General features: G+C 32.0%; 1 protein-coding gene across 1 annotated transcript in view; it reads left to right on the forward strand.

Moving 5' to 3' along the window:
* Positions 1-20,267, forward strand: part of PDE3A (phosphodiesterase 3A) — a 313,468-nt gene that overhangs the window by 152,039 nt on the left and 141,162 nt on the right. Inside the window, exon 2 of the mRNA XM_003771175.3 lies at positions 13,085-13,135. Coding sequence (XP_003771223.1) covers positions 13,085-13,135 — 51 coding nt within the window. The remainder of the gene's footprint in view (positions 1-13,084; positions 13,136-20,267) is intronic.

Consider the following 20,267-nt stretch of genomic DNA (forward strand, 5'->3'; position numbering starts at 1 on the left):
TTGAAGCTAGAAGGGACTTTCGAGCTCATAGTCTAGACCTATTGTGTCAAACACAAATAGAAGAGAGGGGACAATAGGATCCCTTCTGGCTGTACATTGACTTAGTTTTAAAATGTAATGTTAAAATGTAATGTTTTGTCACATTTTTATCTCTCTAACTAAATATTTCCCAATTACATTTTAATCTAGTTTTGGCTCTACTTGGGAGTCTTTCAGATGTGTAGCAGCTGTGTATTTTAAGATTCTGACCTAAAGTTCCCAATCTGTATATCAAGATAAACCAGTAGATCTCCTTCCTCTTCCTTTCTTCCTCTATCCCTGCTGCTTTTACAAAAGAATATTCCTTTGGATAAGCAAGAAGACATCCCATCCCTATCCTCCAAACAGCAGGGGCATATTTTTCTTCATTCTACTTTGGTCTCTAGGGATAGTGAACACATATAATTCATTCCACATTCCATTGATTCCACTACCTTGCCTTTGAAGTGTCAATCCATGGGGATGAGTTTTCTTCTCAATTATGAAATTAGATTTGATTTAGTTGGTAGTTTCCTAGCTTCTTGGATCATTGATGCTAAGCTAATAATAATAATAATAGCTAATATTTATAAAGCAGTATATGCGAGACACTGTGCACCCTAAGAAATAGTTGCTGTTATTATCCCTATCTTATGGATGATGAAACTGAGGCAAACAGGGTTAAGTAAATTGCCCAGGTTCTCACTGCAAGTAAATGTATGAGATGTGATCTGCATCCTGATCTTCCTGACTCCAGGTCAGGCACTCAGTGCATTGGACTACCAAGCTGTTGTTTTATTGGAGGTAAAACAATACATGGACTAGACTCTTAGAATGTTAGAACTTTTTTTTGATGATTCAATTTTTTCAGCAATAAAACCTAAAGAACAAGTGTAATATATTTATTATAAAAGGTAGCATTTAATTTTTATGAGTAGTCATCAGTGGTTTATTAGGGATTCAGGACAAAATCAAACAGGGCAAATGTAACTACATATGATATGTATCTGCATATGGGGCAGCTAGGTGGCACAGTGGATTGAACACTAAGCCTAGAAGATCTGAGTTCAAGTCCTACCTCATATTGGAGGATTATGTGATCTACTAATATCACTTGTGTGATCCTTGGCAAAATCATTTAAACCTTCTCTGTTTCAGTTTCCACAACTATGAATTTAGAACAATAGCATCTACCTCTCAGTGTCATTGTGAGGATTAAATCAGATAGTAATCGTAAACTATTTTACACAGGACCTGGTGCATAGTAGGCAATTATTAAATACTTGTTTCTTCCTACCGCCAATTTCTCCCTAGGGAAAATACTTGTTAATATGAAAATTAAACTTTGGATGATTATTTTTTATCAGGTGTTATAACTTATGTTAATTTTCATTTTTGGTGACAAATGCAAAAGAAATAGCATGAATAAAATTTATTGAAATACAGAAAGAAAACAAAGATACAGAAAAATCCAAGTTTATATGAAATTTTACTTTGGCATATTTTCCTCCTCATATTTTGAGTTGAAATTCACGATCCTATTCAAAGGAACTATGCATATGAATTATAAATATTTTGTATTTCTTACAACCTACCAAGTACTTCCTCTGCCTTCAGGCTTTGTTCATTTATACACATTGATTATATCCATCTTCTATGCTATTTGTTGCTGTTTTTTAAAGGTCAAGATGTTTTAAATACTGACAGAGGTCTAGTACATGCTTGTACTTTATGTGAAGATTTTATATAATAAACCAGAATTGTAACCCAGAGGAGAAAAAGACATTTCATGTTACCTTGTTCACATTTCTTCCAAGATAAACATATTCCCTTTGTTCATTCAGAGGTGTAGTACAGGCCAAATGTCATACATGGTCAGGCTTCTGTAATACCTTATCAACTTTGATTTCCTGCACTTACTTTCAATTCATCATTCTGAATACTACTCATTTTGGAATCCCTCAATAATTCCTTTCCTTTCCTTTTCTATAACTCACATGTGTTTTGGCTCTTTTTGTTATGTTACCTTTTCAAATCATAATAGCACTCAAGAATATTTGCTTGTGTAATACTGTAGACAATAAAAGTGATTATGTTTAATCATTCTTAAGAAAATATTACTTTTTAAAAAATACATATATATTTTAAAAATAGTTCTTCTCTTGGCAGCTATTTGTTAGCTTATGAGATTTCTAGATTTTGGCCTTTTTTGTGATGGAGAATACTTTCCATGACTTGATGTTTTTCATGGTGAAATGGTAACAATCTGCTTTGATTTTTGCTCCTTTCTCCTATATAACTTTCTTAAATAGAAATTATAATAGAAAATTTATTAGACCCAGAATTAAAGGTGCTTTAATGACTCTTTGATGACTTCCACAATAAAGGTAGCTATTTTAAACACTAGAATTCTACTAAGTATCATTTATGTTGCAAATTGTATGGCATTGCACTTTTTAAAGACTTGAAAATGAGTATCCTTAGAAATCATTTGAGAAATACTTTGTGGGTATGTGAGGGCAGTAAGGGATTCTCATTAAGTTATTGTAAAGAAGAACCAGAGGAAAGGATCCCCATCAGGAGACTATATGATTAAAAAAGATGGGTTGATCTTGGGTATAGTGAAGGAGATAAAGGAAGTAGCCTAAGTATTCCACTGATAACCTCACCATGTCAGGAGAGAGAAAGATAAGTCTCTTGTATTTTGGATAGATCTTGTATGATGAATTTATAGGGAGAATAGGTCATAGATAAGACTTGCACATAGATAAGACATGCAAGCATGAATGGGTTTATATCACAGATATCATTCATTTGAGGGGAATGGGGAAAGGAGTAAGCATTTATAGAATTCCTGCTGTATGCCAGATGCTATGCTAAGTATTTTGTCTTTGCATTGGAGGTCGGGACTTTTATTATCTCCATTTTACAACTGAGGGAAGTAGAAGTCAAATGACTTGCTCAGGGTTACACTTCTAGTAAGTATCTTAGTCCATATTTGAATTTAAATCTTTCTAACTCTAGATTATCTAGATCTATCAATGATATCAACTACCTGTCCTTTGAGTATTTAAGGTCATCTAAAATTTTTGTGTCTTTTAGTCAGGTTATACTTTGGATAGAAAATACCACTTGTTACTAAAAACCTATTCTCAGCTTTCCCAGGATGGTAGAATCTACCAGAGTTTATACTCGTCTGGCCAGAGTCATTAGAATCATTGTACTTCAATGAGGAATTGTAATAAGACTTTGTGGAGAGGGAAAGACTTTTAAAAAATATAATAAGAATATGTTTGTAATTGCTAGTGTCTTTCTGTACAACTTGTGACTAAAATCTTTTTAAATTACAAAGTGTCTAAGGAGTAAGAGAATTTATTTATGAACATACTGTTAGAAATTCAATGTCATATTGGAATTGATGACTTTTAGAACTGGAAGAGACACTAAAAGGAAAGTAGTCTAATTGTCTCATGAGGTCCTCTGTTTCTGAAGATTAGCTCTTGCCATCTCCCAGTCATAATTATGATTGCTAAAGTAGCATAGTAAACATAGTACAGTTTAGCATGTGGGCACTTGATATAGTTTTATTTGCCACTGTCAGAACTAAGGTCTAATGCAAGTATCCTCTTATTTCAAGTTTGGCATTGTCACAAAATGAGGTACTCCCAGGTCATTGAACATTTAAAACAGGTTATTCTGGGACCTGTTTCTGACTCTAATTCCCCAACATAACAACTATTTGCAAAAAGGATTGAATGACTCTTAGCTTCTCCATATATAGATACCCTTACTTGTACATGGAAATTCATCTGGTCAGCAGGGCCAAGAATGGTTACTTACAGAAATTCTCCAAGTTCTGGGGATCCTATATTCTATGTTGCAGGGCCTTTTAATGCCTTTAGATGACCAGAAAGCCAAGTTAATAAGTTTCATAATCAGATTTATTGTAAACTTTCTTCCTATTGGCTGAGGGGAGAGATGGGGAAGGAAATTGTATTAAGAAAGTTGGTTTGACATCTGCATCCACAGAGAGAACTATGGAGACTTAATGTGGATCAAAGCATGTTGTTGTAGTTGTTATTTTTATGTGTTTTTTCCCTTTTGATCTGATTTTACTTGCAAAACATGACAAATATGGAAATTCACTTAAAAGAATTAGACATATTCAACCTATATCAAATTGCTTGCTGTCTTGGGGAGGGGGAAAGTAAGGGATGAAGGCAGAACAATTTGAAACACAAAATCTTCTAAAAATAAATATTGAAAATTATCTTTATATGTCTTTGGTCCAATTTTCTTCCTTTTTTTAATATTATTTTTTCCACTCATGAAAGACAACTAGGTTTTGGGATAGAACAAAGGAACAATGTCAGAGAAATAATGGTCATATCATAACCACATAGTGTTATACTACCCAAGTACAGGGGGACAGTATAAACTCAAAATTCAATTTTACTGTGTTAAATTCCACTCCCAAGTACATGGAGATATCCCCACACTTTTTCCTTTCCCCCACATCTACTTATAATTGAGGTTTCAGTGGATTAGGGACCTTTTTCCCCCTCTACAATATCTTCATAATTTATTAGCATCCATCTTTGGGTATGGAAAACTTCTCTAATGCTGTGAAGTCTTCTTTTACCCCTCTATCATTTCTTGATAGTGGTCTTGTCTTCTCTTGTTGGACTTTGATACCCTATTCAATACCTGTTCAGACTTGGCTTGACTTTAGGGATGATTTCTTTTTCAAAAGTAGAATTTTTAGCCAAAGAACACTAATTTTAAAGTCTTCAAAATTAACATTCTCTAATCAGTTATTTCTCAATCAGCATTTACACTTTGCTTATTTTATAGGAAAGAGTTCTTTTTGAAAGCCTTGATATTCTATCATGAGCCTAGAATATATGGTTGTTACTTAATTCAGCGGCTGGATTAAAAAACTGAGCAAGAGGAAGATCATGCTGGAATTCTTTTGTAAAACTTTGCGATACCTGGAAAGGATCCCAAATCACTCATTGCAGCAAAAGTTTCATCTCTTTAATAGTTGTATTAATTTGGTGATATTATATGGTCTGGTGCCTTTTCTAATTTTAATAAAACTGTAGCCTTTAAAGAGAATATGAAGAATACAATAAGAGACAATTCCTATATACCATGTACCATTGGTATACCTATATACCAAAAATTTTATGTCAAATGTTGACATATTTATACTATTTTTGGTTTTAATTTCACTTCTTGGTGTTCTTACTTAAATTTAAATCTTTACTCTTAGCTGTAGAGTGATCCTTCTTAAAACCTAAAAATCCTAATTTCTTTTAAGATATAACAGACTGAAAAAACTTGATGATGATGATGATGATGATGATAATTCTCTCTCTCTCTCTCTCTCACACACACACACACAAACACACACACACACACACACACACATGCATGTACCTTGGCAGCAAGGTAATGTAGTAAGGTAGATTGCTGTACCTGGATGCAGAAAGATCAGAGTTCAAATATGACCTCAGATACTAACTGTGTGACACTTAACCCTATTTCTCTAGGTTTCTTCATCTATAAAATGAACTGCAGAAGGAACTGGCCAACTATTCTGGTATTTTTGCCAATAATACCTGACAGGATGATGAAGAGTTGGACATGATTAAAATTACTGAACAACAAAGATTTATACAGAACTTCACAGAAATTATGACATTTGATCTTTACATTTTGTGAAGTTGGTACTATCATAATGCCTACTTTACAGATGAGGAAACAGCTCAAATGACTTCTGGGTCACAGGTTTTTAAATGACCTCTTCCTTCCTCCAAGTTTAGTTCTCTATTATGCTACCAAAAACAAACAAAAAAAGGAGAGGGAATCCATTATAATAAATATTTTTAAAAATCATAGTGGGAAAATATTTTTACGTAAGGAAATATACATTTATTCTTAATTTCTCAGTGTTATTAAAGTATTTTACTTGGTTAGAGTTTTTTTTTTGTTTCTATTACAAAATTTTTGTTTATCTCATGAACTTTTTTTAATCCTATGTTTGGCAACAATTTTGTTTTTCTTGGAAGTGAGTCCATTATAGCATACTATGAGCCAAAGGCTATGGTGTAGAATTTTATTAAGAAGAGAAATTTATTCCATAAGGATGTAGCCATCCTTGGCTTGGATAGTGGGAAGAAAGTTAGAAATTTCAAAGTGGTTGCATTTTAGATTAACTGAAATCAAACACTAATTTTTTGGGGGATGAATGTTTTGTCTCCAAAAAGGAAGATTACTTTATATTTAGTATTCTTTCACCTGGACCTAGAAAGGGAAAAGAGATTTCCTGTATAAGAAAATTATTTCAAATCCCTGAAAGCATTTTACTCCATTTGTGGCAAATAGTTTATAGCCCAAGTTTCTTCTGCAATATATTTTAAAAATATCTTTATAGCAAGCAGTTATTAATAGCTAAGTACTCAAGTGAATATATTTGCTAGTCTGAAGGGAGTGGTAGTGGAATGGTTATGGGATAAGTATATTTTACTTTGAGTCAAGATTTGTGATGCTATAAAATGTGACTGTTAATTCATAAAATCTTGCATTATTGAGAGGAGACTGTTATACTAATGTTAAAAAAGGAATCAATAAATTTTTTAAAAATACTGTTATGAAGTAAATAATATTGTAATCTTATAAACAAGCATTTAACAAGTGCCTATCATGTTCCAAGAATATGCTAATAGCTTTACAAGTTTCATCTCATATGATCTTTCATACAATAAATCTGGGATGTAATTTCTATTATTTTTATCATTTTATAGATGAGAAAACATGAAACAATATTTATTAGAAAATGCAATTCTGCTTTGTAGTTTTACTTAGTAAAATAACTTAGTAAAATCACTGTAATTTTACTTAGATCTCTATGAGAGGCAGCATGCATAGTAGGTGAAAAACTGGGTATTTACCCAGAACACCTAAGTTCATATCCTGACCCTGATACATATGGTATTTGGTTTGGCAAGTCATTTAAACTCTCAGTGCTTTAGTGGATAGGAAGTTCTCTGAGGTTATAAATTTTTGAGAGATAGTCATTGTTCATTGTTAGAGGGAATTTCCTCACCTGTGAGTTCCTTATACCAAAGCTTCTTCTTAAACTGTGGGTCATGAGCCTGTACTGCATCTCACCTGAATGTGGAGCTGGGGCGGGGGGTGGTCTTGAAATTATGATTAATTATCAGTGAATCTTTGATTTGTATACTTATTTTAAATATCTTTATACTTAAAATTTCTAAGGTGTGATCCTCAGAAAGTCACTTAACAGTATTTCCCTAGGTTTTTTCACCTATAAAATGAACTCAAGATGGAGCTGATAAACTACCCTGGTATTTCTGCTAAGAGTACCCTAGACAGGGTGATGAAGAATTGGATGTGATTGAAATGACGGAACAACAAATGTTTACACAGAACTTCACAGAAATTATAACATTTGATCTTCATAACATCCTATGAAGGATCATTTAAAATTTCTCAGGTGAAAAGGGTTGTGAGTAGAAAAAGTTTAAGAAGCACTGCCCTATGCCAGTGAGATTATAGGTTTAGTTCCTATGGCTTTATCTTAAAAACATTTCATTTGATAATTTTGTGATTATGAACCTTCTAATATAAACAGATTGAAAGATCCATGTCACTAAACTTTGTTATTTAGAAATATTTGATGTGCTATAGCTCATTTATTATGATTATTGAGTGAATGTAAATCAATCTAAGGGATTCTGAACTATTATATATATAGTTCAGTACACTGATAAAGAAATATGTTTTCTTTTAAAATATTTTGGTGTTACCACTGTACCTCTTAGTCTGTTAATCTATTGCTACTCATTATTTTATGTTCAGTCCATTCCCTTTTTCAGGCTTGTATGTCCTTGATAACATCTCTATTTTTCATTTTCAAGTGTTTCTTATTACCAAGTAATTATTGTTAATGTACCACAACCAACTCGTGCCTACCATAAATCTTTGTTGACTTTCAGATTATTTGTAATTGCAATTTTTCTTAACTTATGATATTCAAAGATTTAGCCATTTGTCACTGCCAAAATACTCCTGGCATAAAGATACAGATTTTTGTAATTGTATACAGTTTGGAATTATCTAATCACAGCAGCATTTGCCACAATTTTAATTTTCCTAATTTTTCTTCCCAAAGACTCTCACCTTTTTTTAGACTTCCCTATTTCTAAATCTATACCATCTTTCAAGGATTTCAGGTTCATAACCTCAATATTATCCTCAACTTCTCATTCTTCATCATCCTAGATCTCCAGTAACTTGTCAAATCTTGCTATTTCTTCTACAACAATATTTATTACATCAATCTTTTTTCTTTGCATAGAACTAATGTCTTTGTTTAGACCCTCTTTTTTTTTTTTTTTTTTTTTTTTTTTTTTTTTTTTTTTTTTTTTTTTTTTTTTTTTTTTTTTTTTTTTTTTTTTTTTTTTGGCCTGTGTTCTCCAAGTCTGTCACTACTTTAGTCTATCAAACATTATTACCATAGTATTTTTCTGGAAGACTAGATCTGACAATGTATCTCCTCAAGTTAACCAACCCTAATGGTGTTCTATTCCTCCTAGAAGAAAATATAAAATTTGTTTAGCTTTTTAAACCTTTCAAAACCTAACCTTACTTGATCTTTCCAGATTCACTGTGCATAATTCCCCCTCATATAATCTTCTATCTAGCCAAACGTGGTTTCTCTCTATTCCTCATTCACAATCTTCCATCTCCCATTTCCATGTTTTTGTACTGGCTGTTCTTTATGCTCATAAGAGCATATACAACTTCTTATATACAACTCAAAGAGTTCCATTGTTTCTTTTTTCTTTTTTAAATGCCGCTCAAATGTCATCTTCTGGATGAAGCCTTTACTGTTTCCTCTAATTTACTAGTGTTCCTCCTGCAAACTACCTTGTTTTCAACTAATTTGTATATATTTATTCTGTGTCATTATCTCCCATGTCTCACAACTTGTCCCAAAGTTCCTCAGAGAGACCTTGAGAGTGTCCTTATAATGCTTCTAATGAATTCTGTGTGAGAGCTTGCCTTGTGCAAGTTCTTTATAAAAAAAAAAGTCTTTTAGGAAAAATACATTTGGCATTTGAACAATGTGCCAGTTCTTCAGAGTTGAGTTCTCTGCTATAGGGTTTAAATGCTTGCATGTTCAATTCAAGAAAGGACCTCTGTGTCCAATATCTTATCATTCCAGGTGATCTTCAGAATCTTCCTAAGACAGTTTAAATGAAAGCAATTCAATTTCTTGGCATGTCACTGGTATACTTTCTAGTTTTCAGAGGCATACAATAAGTTCAGCACAACCTCTGTAGAAGGCAGCCTAATATTTCTTCTTTCCCACATTTTCATTTGGAATCTTCCATATACTGAAGTAGCTCTAGAAATGCATCTACTCATCATCTTGATGTATATGACTAAAATATACTGCTAAGATAAGTGAACTTATCCACAGCATTCAAAATTTCTATCCATGAGTGGTGTGGAACTGACTGGTAGAGAACCTATTTTCTTGGTGTTGTCAGGCCAAAATTAGCCCAAGAGGCAAAAAATCGATGTAGTCTCTGTTGCATCTCACCTTTAGAGGATGTATCAAGTACATCATTATCTGCAATCAAAAAAGTTGAGCATCAGTTCTTCCTCTACTTTAGTCTTGGCTTGTAGCCTTTTCCAGTTTCTATTTTTCAAATAGTACTGTCAAATGATACTTGCTGTTACATAATTAATTATAGTTATAATATTTTGTGCTTTTCACTTCCAAAACAGTTTCTACCTTAATAAAGTTTGGTTTAGTTTATTGATTTAGTTACTTTTTAAATTATTGATACTTAGTGTAATAATTTTATGTTTCCTGAATGGTTAGTATACAGCATCGTAATTGTGATGTCATAGCCAAATAGCAATTTAGAGAGTAAGAGATGGGATTTTATCTTTAGAAGCACTTTAAAAATTTTTTATCCATTTGGTTCAGTTTTAACACACACACACACACATACACACAGAGGCAGGCGCATATATATGCACACACACTATATATATATATATATGTATATATATATATACATGATATATGCATACATACATACAATCAATGCTTTCTTTTAAGGTAAATATCCCATCAGTTTAAATTATTTCAATTAATTGTATAGCAGACACATATTAGCTCTTAATGGTATATCAGAGTGAAGACAAATTATTGTTAAGTCCTTGGTATGTTTCAACTTGATCAGGCAATTTTAATAGCTTATGCTTTAACATTTCAATAGAATTGTAATTTCATTGATATGGGCATTGCCAGTCACAGCTTCTCATCCTTTGATAGTCTTGTACATGTTTCCTTATAGGAGCTATATAACATGATAAAGGACTTTCTTTAAGGCTTCTTCCTTTCTTCTTTTCCCTCTTTCCCTTCCTTACCTTCTTTTTTTCTTTACCTTGTTTTCTTCTTCCCTTGCCTCCTCTCCTTCTTCTTCTCCTTGTTTCTTTTTCTTCCTGATCTGGATATAAAACAAAACAAAGAAAATAATATAGTAAATTGAAAGGTTTCTTTTTATTGATGACAAGGACCCTTCCCTCCCTCTTTGTTTTTCCTCTTTTCTTGAGAGTAAAAAAAAATCTTAATACTTGATAATTAAAAGAATAATAATAATTTATAACATTAAAAAAAATCCAAAAATATGCTTTTTTACTGCAAGGTCATCAATATAACCACAATTTCCCAAATGTAATTAAAAGTATTTTCTTCTGCCTTCTGAATTAAGCAGCTAGTAGAGGGTATGACCAGAAACCCAGTCAAGGTTAACTAAGTTTGAAAATGTGGCCTTTTTTCTGGCATTGAAGGAATTTCTCTATACATGATATAAATATCCCTACTAAAATCACATTTGAAATTTTTTCTAAAGTTAATGATGTTTTCTTGACAGGATATAAATTGGCTTGGCTGAAGCATTTCACTTCTTAATACCATGAAGTAAGGATTTGGAGTGTGTGTGTGTGTGTGTGTGTGTGTGTGTGCACGTGTGTGTGCGATCTCTGTGACAATCTGATGAAGCCCATGAACCCCTTTGGATAATAATATATTTAAAAGAATGAAATAAAATAAATTGGATTAGAAAGGAAATAAATTATTTTCACATACAGTTATCAAAATGTCTGTATACCTTTGTAAAGCATTTGGTTTACATTCTTGAAGTAGACTAAAATGTGAGACATGGGAGAACTGAAATACACAGGATGGAGTTATGCATATAAACTTTTGTTTAGTCCCCTTTAGGAAAATCAATACATCTACTTTGTAAAGGGGAAATTGGAAATCAGTGTGTTTCCTCATTGTTCACTTGCAGTATTTATCTTCAAAAACAAGAGTAGGTAAAAGTTCATGATTTTGAGCAATATGAGACTCTTTTGTAACATGCAGATCCTTAACAGAAAGAATTAATATGTATGATACCTTTTAAAATGATTACTAAGATAATATATTGTATTTGACTAAAATTTTGTAACTTCTTAGAGTTATATTTATTTACTGCAAAGTAAATTTTCTTTCACTTTGTTCATATTTCATGCAAATCTTATGTTTCTCTAAATTGTTTTTATGTTTTATGCATGAATGACATTCAGCAAAGTAAAGTTTTTACTAATTTGTAGACTCTAATAATCTGATATACTGAATATTCTTTGCTTACACTTTTTTTTTTAAACAGAACTTTATTCCCTAGCTTTATTTTAACTTACTGAGGTATCTAGCATTTCATTTAGTGTTTCTCCATTATAAGTAACAATACCTTTAGTGTTAGAGTAATATTGTTTTATTTTTAAATTAAGGGCAGATTATGGTTTTTCTTTTTGTGCTCTAACATGAAGAACATTTTCATAAAGTGATTAATCATGTAAATTGTCTTTTTAATGCTGAACTGTCCTTAAGTTACCCACACAAACACAATCTGATTACCATGGAAATTATTGAAAAATCCATTTCTATAGCCTCTTTGGTAAAATTATATTTATATTTTAATATTGTGTCATTTGTGACCTGGACTGACTGCATTCTCTTCTTTGTGACAAACTAAATCACTATAATCATTGAAAATAGGATTTTAATTTATATTGTTATTATTGTTCTTTTTATTTATACTGTCATATATATATATATATATATATATATGTATGTATATTTCCATTTGTGCTTTCTGCACTTTGCCTCAGTTTGCATAAGATTTCCATACTTCTCTAGTAGTTTTTATATTCATTATTACTCCCTGAACCATTATATTTAATTATACCCCTTTCTTTCCACAATATGTTTAGAAAACTTCCCTACCTTGCCACTTCCAAAGTACTTTTATAAATATTTTGGTATACTTGGAACCTTTAAAAATTTGACTTCTTTTGAAAATATGTTTAGTAGTGGGGTCTCCAAGTAAAAAGAGTATGGACATTTTAGTGATTTATTTACCATACTTTGAAATCACTTTCCAAAATGATTATATACAGCTCTACCAATAGCATATTAGTGTCTTTGTCTTTTCATAGTCTAACATTGAGAAAACCCATCTTTTGCTATTTTTGCCAGTTTTGGAGTGTGAAATGATTTTAATTTACAATTTTTTTATTAGTGATTTGGAACATTCTTTTATATAATTGTATTAGTTTCATTTTTTTCTTCTGAGAACTTGTTGCCTTTATCCTTTGACCACCTTTCTAATGGGAATGTTTTACATTTTATATATTTGTGTTATTTATGTATATGTCTTTGTCAAATATTATCAGATAATTAATAACATATTTTTTTCTCAATAAATAAGTTCCTTTTCATTGCAGTTTCATTGATATAATGTATACAAAAATTTTTAATATTGTGTAATTGAAATTTTCTATTTTATCTTTCCTAACCATTTTCCCCTTTGTTTGGTTGAGAATCTTGAAGATCAGATGCATAATTTAGAAAAGTTAATATATTTTGGGAATATCATATAATTAATTTACACTAGTCCTTTTGTCATTTCAGCTCATGGGACATTCTGAATGGGACCACAAACGAGGGTATAAAGGATCACAGGTTAGTCACAGATTTTTCTGTTTTCTTATTTTTTTCCTAACAGCGTGGGTCTAGGTGATGATTTTTTCTAATGCTCAAAAGATTAGCTTTCTTTTCAGCTAAAATTGGAAGGAAAAATGGAAAACATTATAATACCAAATGGTAGATTGCAATATATTATTAGTAAGAATATTTTGGTGCTCATATTTCACACTCATAGTCAAACCAAACTGAAGTGACTAATAACTCCCAGAATTCCTTCTCTCTCTTTCCCTCTTTCTTCCCTTCTCCTCCTCTCCTTCCTTCTCCTTCTTCCCCTCTTCTTTCCCTGTCCTCCTTTCCCTTCCATCTTTTCCCCATTCTCTTCCCCTTCCCCTCCCTCTCCCTTTCTCCCTCCTTTTCCCTCCTCCTCCATCTCCTTTTCCCTAACTCCCCTCTCTCTCTCTCAACCCCCCAAAATGCATTATATGGATATATATTTAAATGTATAACACAATCATTTCAAAACATGTACTTCTCTGTATTGAACTCTTACTCATGACAATTAAGCAAATATTTTTGAAACTGTACACGGCTGAGAGTCATATGTTATATTTTGTCCTAGAAGTCCCCTGCTTCTCTGTCATGAACAAGGAATTCCATGAGCTTTGCAATCATCTAACTTTGACTTTTTTTAAATTGATTTTCTCATTTACATTTTTTGCTGTTATGTATATTGTCTTGGTTCTGCTTTTCTTTCATTTTTTTTTGTTCTATATCAATTCATATAAAATTTCTCCTCTTTTTTTGAATTCTTTATTCCATTGAATTTATTTGCTGTAAGTTTTTGGCCTCTGCTAAATGACCAGGCAATTATTTCTTGGCAACTTTCAAAGCATGCAATATATTTGGTATGTTTTTGTAATTTCTTTGTTTATCATTTTGCCTTCTTGGGCTAATATGATCAGTAATAGAAACCCACATTCTCTATTAATCACCAAATTTTAGCAGTTTATCAAGTATATTTCTTATTTTTTTTTGTTTTAGGTAAAATATATTAAAAATGAATAACCTTCTAAAGTAATCAGCCTGCCTTAGTCACAATTAGTTATTAATCAAACAGAGAAATGAAATAAAATATAAAATAAACTTTTCAACTTACTAGATTATTTTCATTGTTTTGTTTTATATTCTAATCAAGAGGGGGAAAAAGAAAAACAAAATTTATGATATATTTTTGCCTTTTAATGGCCTGATTTGGAAATTTTTGGAAAGGTTTCATTTTACTCATAAATATTTGACATAAGATAATCAGGGTTCTGTTTTAAGTTATGAAAAGGAACATTTCCCTCCTTAAAAAATTTTGTGGGTGATATTTATTTCCAAAATTATAGACTAATTAAGATTATGCCAGGAAAGACAACTATGAAGGAATGGGAAGTTGTCAAAAATAAGAAGTGTGTGTTTGTGTGTGTGTGTATGTGTGTGTGTGTGTGTGTGTGTGTATGGGAGAGAGACAGACAGACAGATAGACAGATGGAGAAGAGAGAAGAAAGAAAGAGAAACCACAAAACTATGGATGACAAAAAAAAAAAAAGCTGTATGTAGGGGTGTTCTGGATTGTTAAATTTTTTAATGTGAACATTTGCCCTTTAAAATTGGAAAATACTTAAAATCAGGGCATGATTTATTAATTTATTGGTTGTTTAGACTTAAGAAAGTGATGGAGATGTCAATGATGCTGATTAAATTTAAGTAACACACATATATTTTCCCCAAGGGGAAAACTGACCCACCCCTGGCTCTATTGGAGATAGATGATAGCTATAGGAAGTGCAAGAAAGCTATTCAGGCTTAGTATAAAGAGAATTCATACTATAGATGCTGAATTATTTTTCTTCTTTTCTTTCCTTTGCCAAGAAAAATTACCCTTGGATTGAAATGAAAGAACCAACAAAAAATGACTATGGGGAGAGTTTTTTTTTTAATTAAAGCTTTTTATTTTTCAAAACATATGCATGGACATTTCTTCAACATTAGCCCTTGCAAAACCTTGTGTTCCAATTTCCTCCCTCTTCCCCCATGCCCTCCCTTAGATGGCAAGTAGCCCAATATATGTTAAACATGGTAGAAATATATGGTAAATCTAATACATGCATACATATTTATACAATTATTGTGCTACACAAGAAAAATCTAATCAAACCATTAAAAAAAAAAGAAAAAAGAGAGAGAGAGAAGCAAAACAAAATACAAGCAAAAAACAACAAAAATAGTGAAAATGCTATGTTGTGAACCATACTCAGTTCTCACAGTGCTCTCTCTGGATATAGATGGCTCTATTCATCACTGAACAATTGGGACTGGTTTGAATCATTTCATTGTTGAAGAGAGCCACATCCGTCAGAATTGATCATCATGTAATCTTGTTGCTGAGTATAATGATCTCCTGGTTTTGCTCATTTCACTTAGCATCGGTTCAGTTAAGTCTCTCCAGGCCTCTCTGAAATCATCCTGCTGATTGTTTCTTACAGAACCATAATATTCCATAACATTCATATATCATAATTTATTCAGCCATTGTCCAATTGATGGGAATCCATTCAGTTTCCATTTTCTAGCCATTACAAAAAGAAGGGCTGCCACAAAATTTTTGCACATATGGGTCCCTTTCCCTTCTTTAAAATCTCTTTGATATATAAGTCCAGTAGAAACACTACTGGATCAAATAGTATGGACATTTTGATAACCTTTTGGGCATAGTTACAAATTGCTCTCCAGAATGATTAGATCTGTTCACAACTCCACGACCAAATGTATTAATGTTCCAGTTTTCCTACATCCCCTCCAACATTTGTTATTATCTTTTCCTGTCATCTTAACCAATCTGAGAGGTGTATAGTGGTAACTCAAAGTTGTCTTAATTTGCATTTCTCTAATCAATAGTAATTTAGACTATCTTTTCATATGACTAGAAATGGTTTCGATTTCTTAATATGAAAATTGTCTTTTCATATCCTTTTATCTATCAATTGGAGAATGGCTTGAATTCTTATAAATTTGAGTCAATTCTCCATATATTTTAAAAATGAGACCTTTATCAAAACGTTAAATGCAAAAATGTTTTCCCAGTTCATTGCTTCCCTTCTAATCTTGTCTGCATTAGTTTTATTTGTACAAAAACTTTTTAACTTAATATAATCAAAATTATTTATTTTGTGATCAATAATGATCTTTAGTTCTTCTTTGGTCACAAATTCCTTCCTCCTCCACACATCTGAGAGGTAAACTATTCAATGTTCTTCTTATTTGTTTATAATATCTTAGTTTATGTTTAGGTCATGAACCGATTTTGACCTTATCTTGGTATACAGTGTTAGGTGTGGGCCAATGCCTAGTTTCTACCATAGTAGTTTCCAATTTCCCAGGAGTTTTTGTCAAATAGTGAATTCTTCTCCCAAAAGCTAGGGTCTTTGAGTTGTTGAATACTAGATTGCTATAGTCATGTACTGTTTTGTTCTGTGAACCTAACCTATTCTGCTGATCAACTACTCTGTTTCTTAGCCAGTACCAAATGTTTTTGATAACCACTGCTTTATAATATAGTTTTAGATCTGGTACAGCTAGGCCACCCCCATTTGCATTTTTTTTATTAATTCCCTTGAAATTCTTGACCTTTTCTTGTTCCAGATAAATTTTGTTGTTCTTTTTCTAGATCAGTAAAATAGTTTCTTGGGAGTTGATTGCTATAGTACTAAATAAATAGATTAGTTTAGGTAGTATTGTTATCGTTATTATATTTGCTCGTCCTATCCAAAAGCACTTGATATTTTCCTAATTGTTTAGATCTGATTTTATTTGTGTGGAAAGTGTTTTGTAAGTTTGTTCATATAGTTTCTGACTTTCCCTTGGCAGACAGATTCCCAAATATTTTATATTATTGACAGTTATTTTAAATGGAATTTCTCTTTGTATCTCTTGCTGTTGGATTGTATTAATAATATATTAAAATGCTGATTTATATGGATTTATTTTTTATCCTACAACTTTACTAAAATTGTGGAATAGTTCTAATATTTTTTAGTTGATTCTCTAGGGTTCTCCAAGTATAACATCATATCATCTGCAAGTGATAATTTTATTTCCTCATTACCTATTCCTTTTAATCACTTTTTCTTCTCTTATTGCCAAAGCTAGCATTTCTAATACAATATTAAATAATAATGGTGATAGTAGGCAACCTTGTTTCATCCCTGATCTTATTGGGAATGGTTCCAGTTTCTCTAATGGGGAGACTTGTTACCTGAGATGAAGATGAAAGTTTATCTACCCTACATTTATTTGAGTCCCCTGACCTAAAAGAATTACATTCTCTGTTATTGAAAGAACAGAAGCTGAGAATTCTGAATTATTGTTAGCAAACCTTATACATTTATGCAAAATTGGAAAGGTTTCAAGCATTGAAAAAAGAAAATTATGGCCCTGATTTTGGAGAAAAAAAGAAGAGATTAAGATATGCAAACTAAAATCTAATAAGTTTGATTTTGTTTTTTAGAAAAAAAAAAAACATAATGTGCCATTATCAAGATAGTTCATAAGTATCTAGAAAAGTAAATGGTGATCATGAGGTAATGTAATCAATTTGACTGTAATGTTATTTAGGAAATACAAATTTGTTTCAATGTAAATGATATATTAGGTAGTAATTTGAACATAAATTGAGTCTTGTGTGAGTATATCTGTAAGAAACTTTTGAGAATGCAGAAAACTGCACCATTTATAATAACTTATAAACAAAAACTATTCCAAAGCTCACTTCAAGAAGCAACTTCAAATGTTATGTCAAGGTAAAGTGCCATATTTATTGTATATTTTCTGGTTTACATTTAGGAGCTATAGACAGAGGATGGAAGAACTTCTCCCATCCATATCCACATACTTTATCCCTACTTCCACCTTCTATCATGTTGTTTCTTCCATATACCCTACCAAGACTGCTTTCCAAAATAGGAACTTATTATCTGTCCTCCCAAGTCTGCTCTCCTTCCTAACTTTCCTATTTCAGTTGAAGGAACCGTCCTTCCAGCTAGTCACCCCATTTTGTAGCCCAAGAGCTAGCCTTAAGTCTTCATACACTAGCATTTTCCTTGGTTGTTCTCCATATTTAGAAGAATTTTCTTCTGCCTCATCTGTACTTACTATCTTGCTTTAGTGCATTCAGATCCCAGCTAAATTCTCATCTTCTGCAGAAAACCCCTTAATGCTAATGGACTCACCTCTATTGATTATTTACAATTTATCCTACATGTAGTTAGATACCACCTCCAATTTAATTTTTTTAGACATTGTATCAGCCTTACAGAATATAAATTCCTTGAGAGCAGGGGATATTTTAAAATGTGTCTTTGGGTAACATCTCCTCTCCCCCAACTTGCTCTCTCATCCCTTTTTGTTTGTATCATTTGAGCCCTGTTGCCTGCATATAGTTAATTTATTTATTTTGCAAGGCAATTGGGGTTAAATGACTTGTCCAGGGTCACACAACTAGTGAGTGTTAAGTATCAAAGGCCAGAATTGAATTTGGGTCCTCCAGACTTCAAGGTTGGTGTTCTGTTGTATTGGGTACCATCTAGCTGCCCCACCTGCACAGAGTTTATAGATAATAGGTGTTAATTGAATTAAACTAAATCTCAAGTCACCTCTGGAATGAGAATAGGGACTTTTTAAATTTTATTTCTTTTACCTGTACTTTGAACATAAGGGTTGGGGAATAAAAATTAGTTGAATTTAATTTTTTTAAATTAGCTGAACTCAGAGGTAAACCTAGGTCAAATATTTTTTCTCCTTCAGGTCAAAATCACAAAGCAAAAGTAAGTGCAATCATTCCATAGATCTGATTGGCATGTGCCTGGGGATCTTCCAAACTGAAGCCAAAAGACATCAGCCCAGTCTTATACAATAAGATGATCAGATATACCACTGATTTATCATTGTTGTCAGCCTCTTTCTTTTGCTATAGAATTTCAATAATGGAATGGTCAGGATTTATCTTCTACTATTTCTTTGCTGCCATGTAACCCATTGTTGAGTTGTCTCTTAGTGCATGAGAATTCATTATTCTTTCCATGTTTACTGTGTAGGCGTATGTGCTTGTGATAATGTAGCATGGGAAAGTAATCAATATATTGGATACAATTAATTTTTCAACTTTATTTTCTAAGATACATTTAATAATTTTGCAAAATACAGAGGATATAGATTTATTGAGAAATTATGTAGCATATGGGTTAAGAAAAAACATCTCTTTTCTACTACTTGTTTCTTACAGACACCTTCCATGTAACATGAATTTAAGTGAGATCTCTAAAAGATAGAATAAGAATAATACAGAGAAACAATTGTTTGGGCCAATTATTTCACTAGAGGAAAGAAAGAAGTAAGAAAATAATCAAATTAAAAAACAGGAAAGTACTTAGAGATGTCAGTTGTTGTAGGTCAAGTTAGCACAATCACAGTAAAAGGAAGATGGGAATCACTGAAGCAAAACATTACCTACTTTATAGTTTTGCTTATTATCCAAGGCCAGAAGGAGCAAGAGATAGTGTCTAATTGTGAGGTCATTTCAAATTGGCATGAAATTTAGCTATGGTAGAAAGGTAACAGAAGGGGGAGTCAAGGACTATTAGCTCCTTATTCATTTCTACTTATACCTTTTGCAGTTTTGACATCTGTGGAGAGTAAGTTTAATGGAATTCTCAACTTCTATCTTATTATCCCTATACTACTATTACTATGATTATAACTACTATTGTAACATTGATGATGATGACAACTACTATAACTTGATTACTACTATTGCTACTAATTCTAGTTGGTGTGTGTGTGTGTGTGTGTATGTATGTATGTGTGTAAACATACAGTTTACAAAGTACTAATATATTATTTCACTTGATACTCACAACATCCTTTTAAGTTAGGTGCTATTTTTATCTCCATTTTATAGATGAGGAAATTGAGGTTGAAAAAGGATCACATAGCTAGTATCTGAGGGGAGATTAGTACTTAGGTGTTTCTGACTCCAAGTCCAAAATTCTATCTACTGTACCACCATAATAAAACTGAGTGGCTTTGATATTTGTCAACAGTTTTGTGAATTGAGTACTACAAATATTAT

This window comes from Sarcophilus harrisii, chromosome 5 (genome assembly GCF_902635505.1).
Source record: "Sarcophilus harrisii chromosome 5, mSarHar1.11, whole genome shotgun sequence".
In the NCBI taxonomy this organism is placed as follows: domain Eukaryota; kingdom Metazoa; phylum Chordata; class Mammalia; order Dasyuromorphia; family Dasyuridae; genus Sarcophilus; species Sarcophilus harrisii.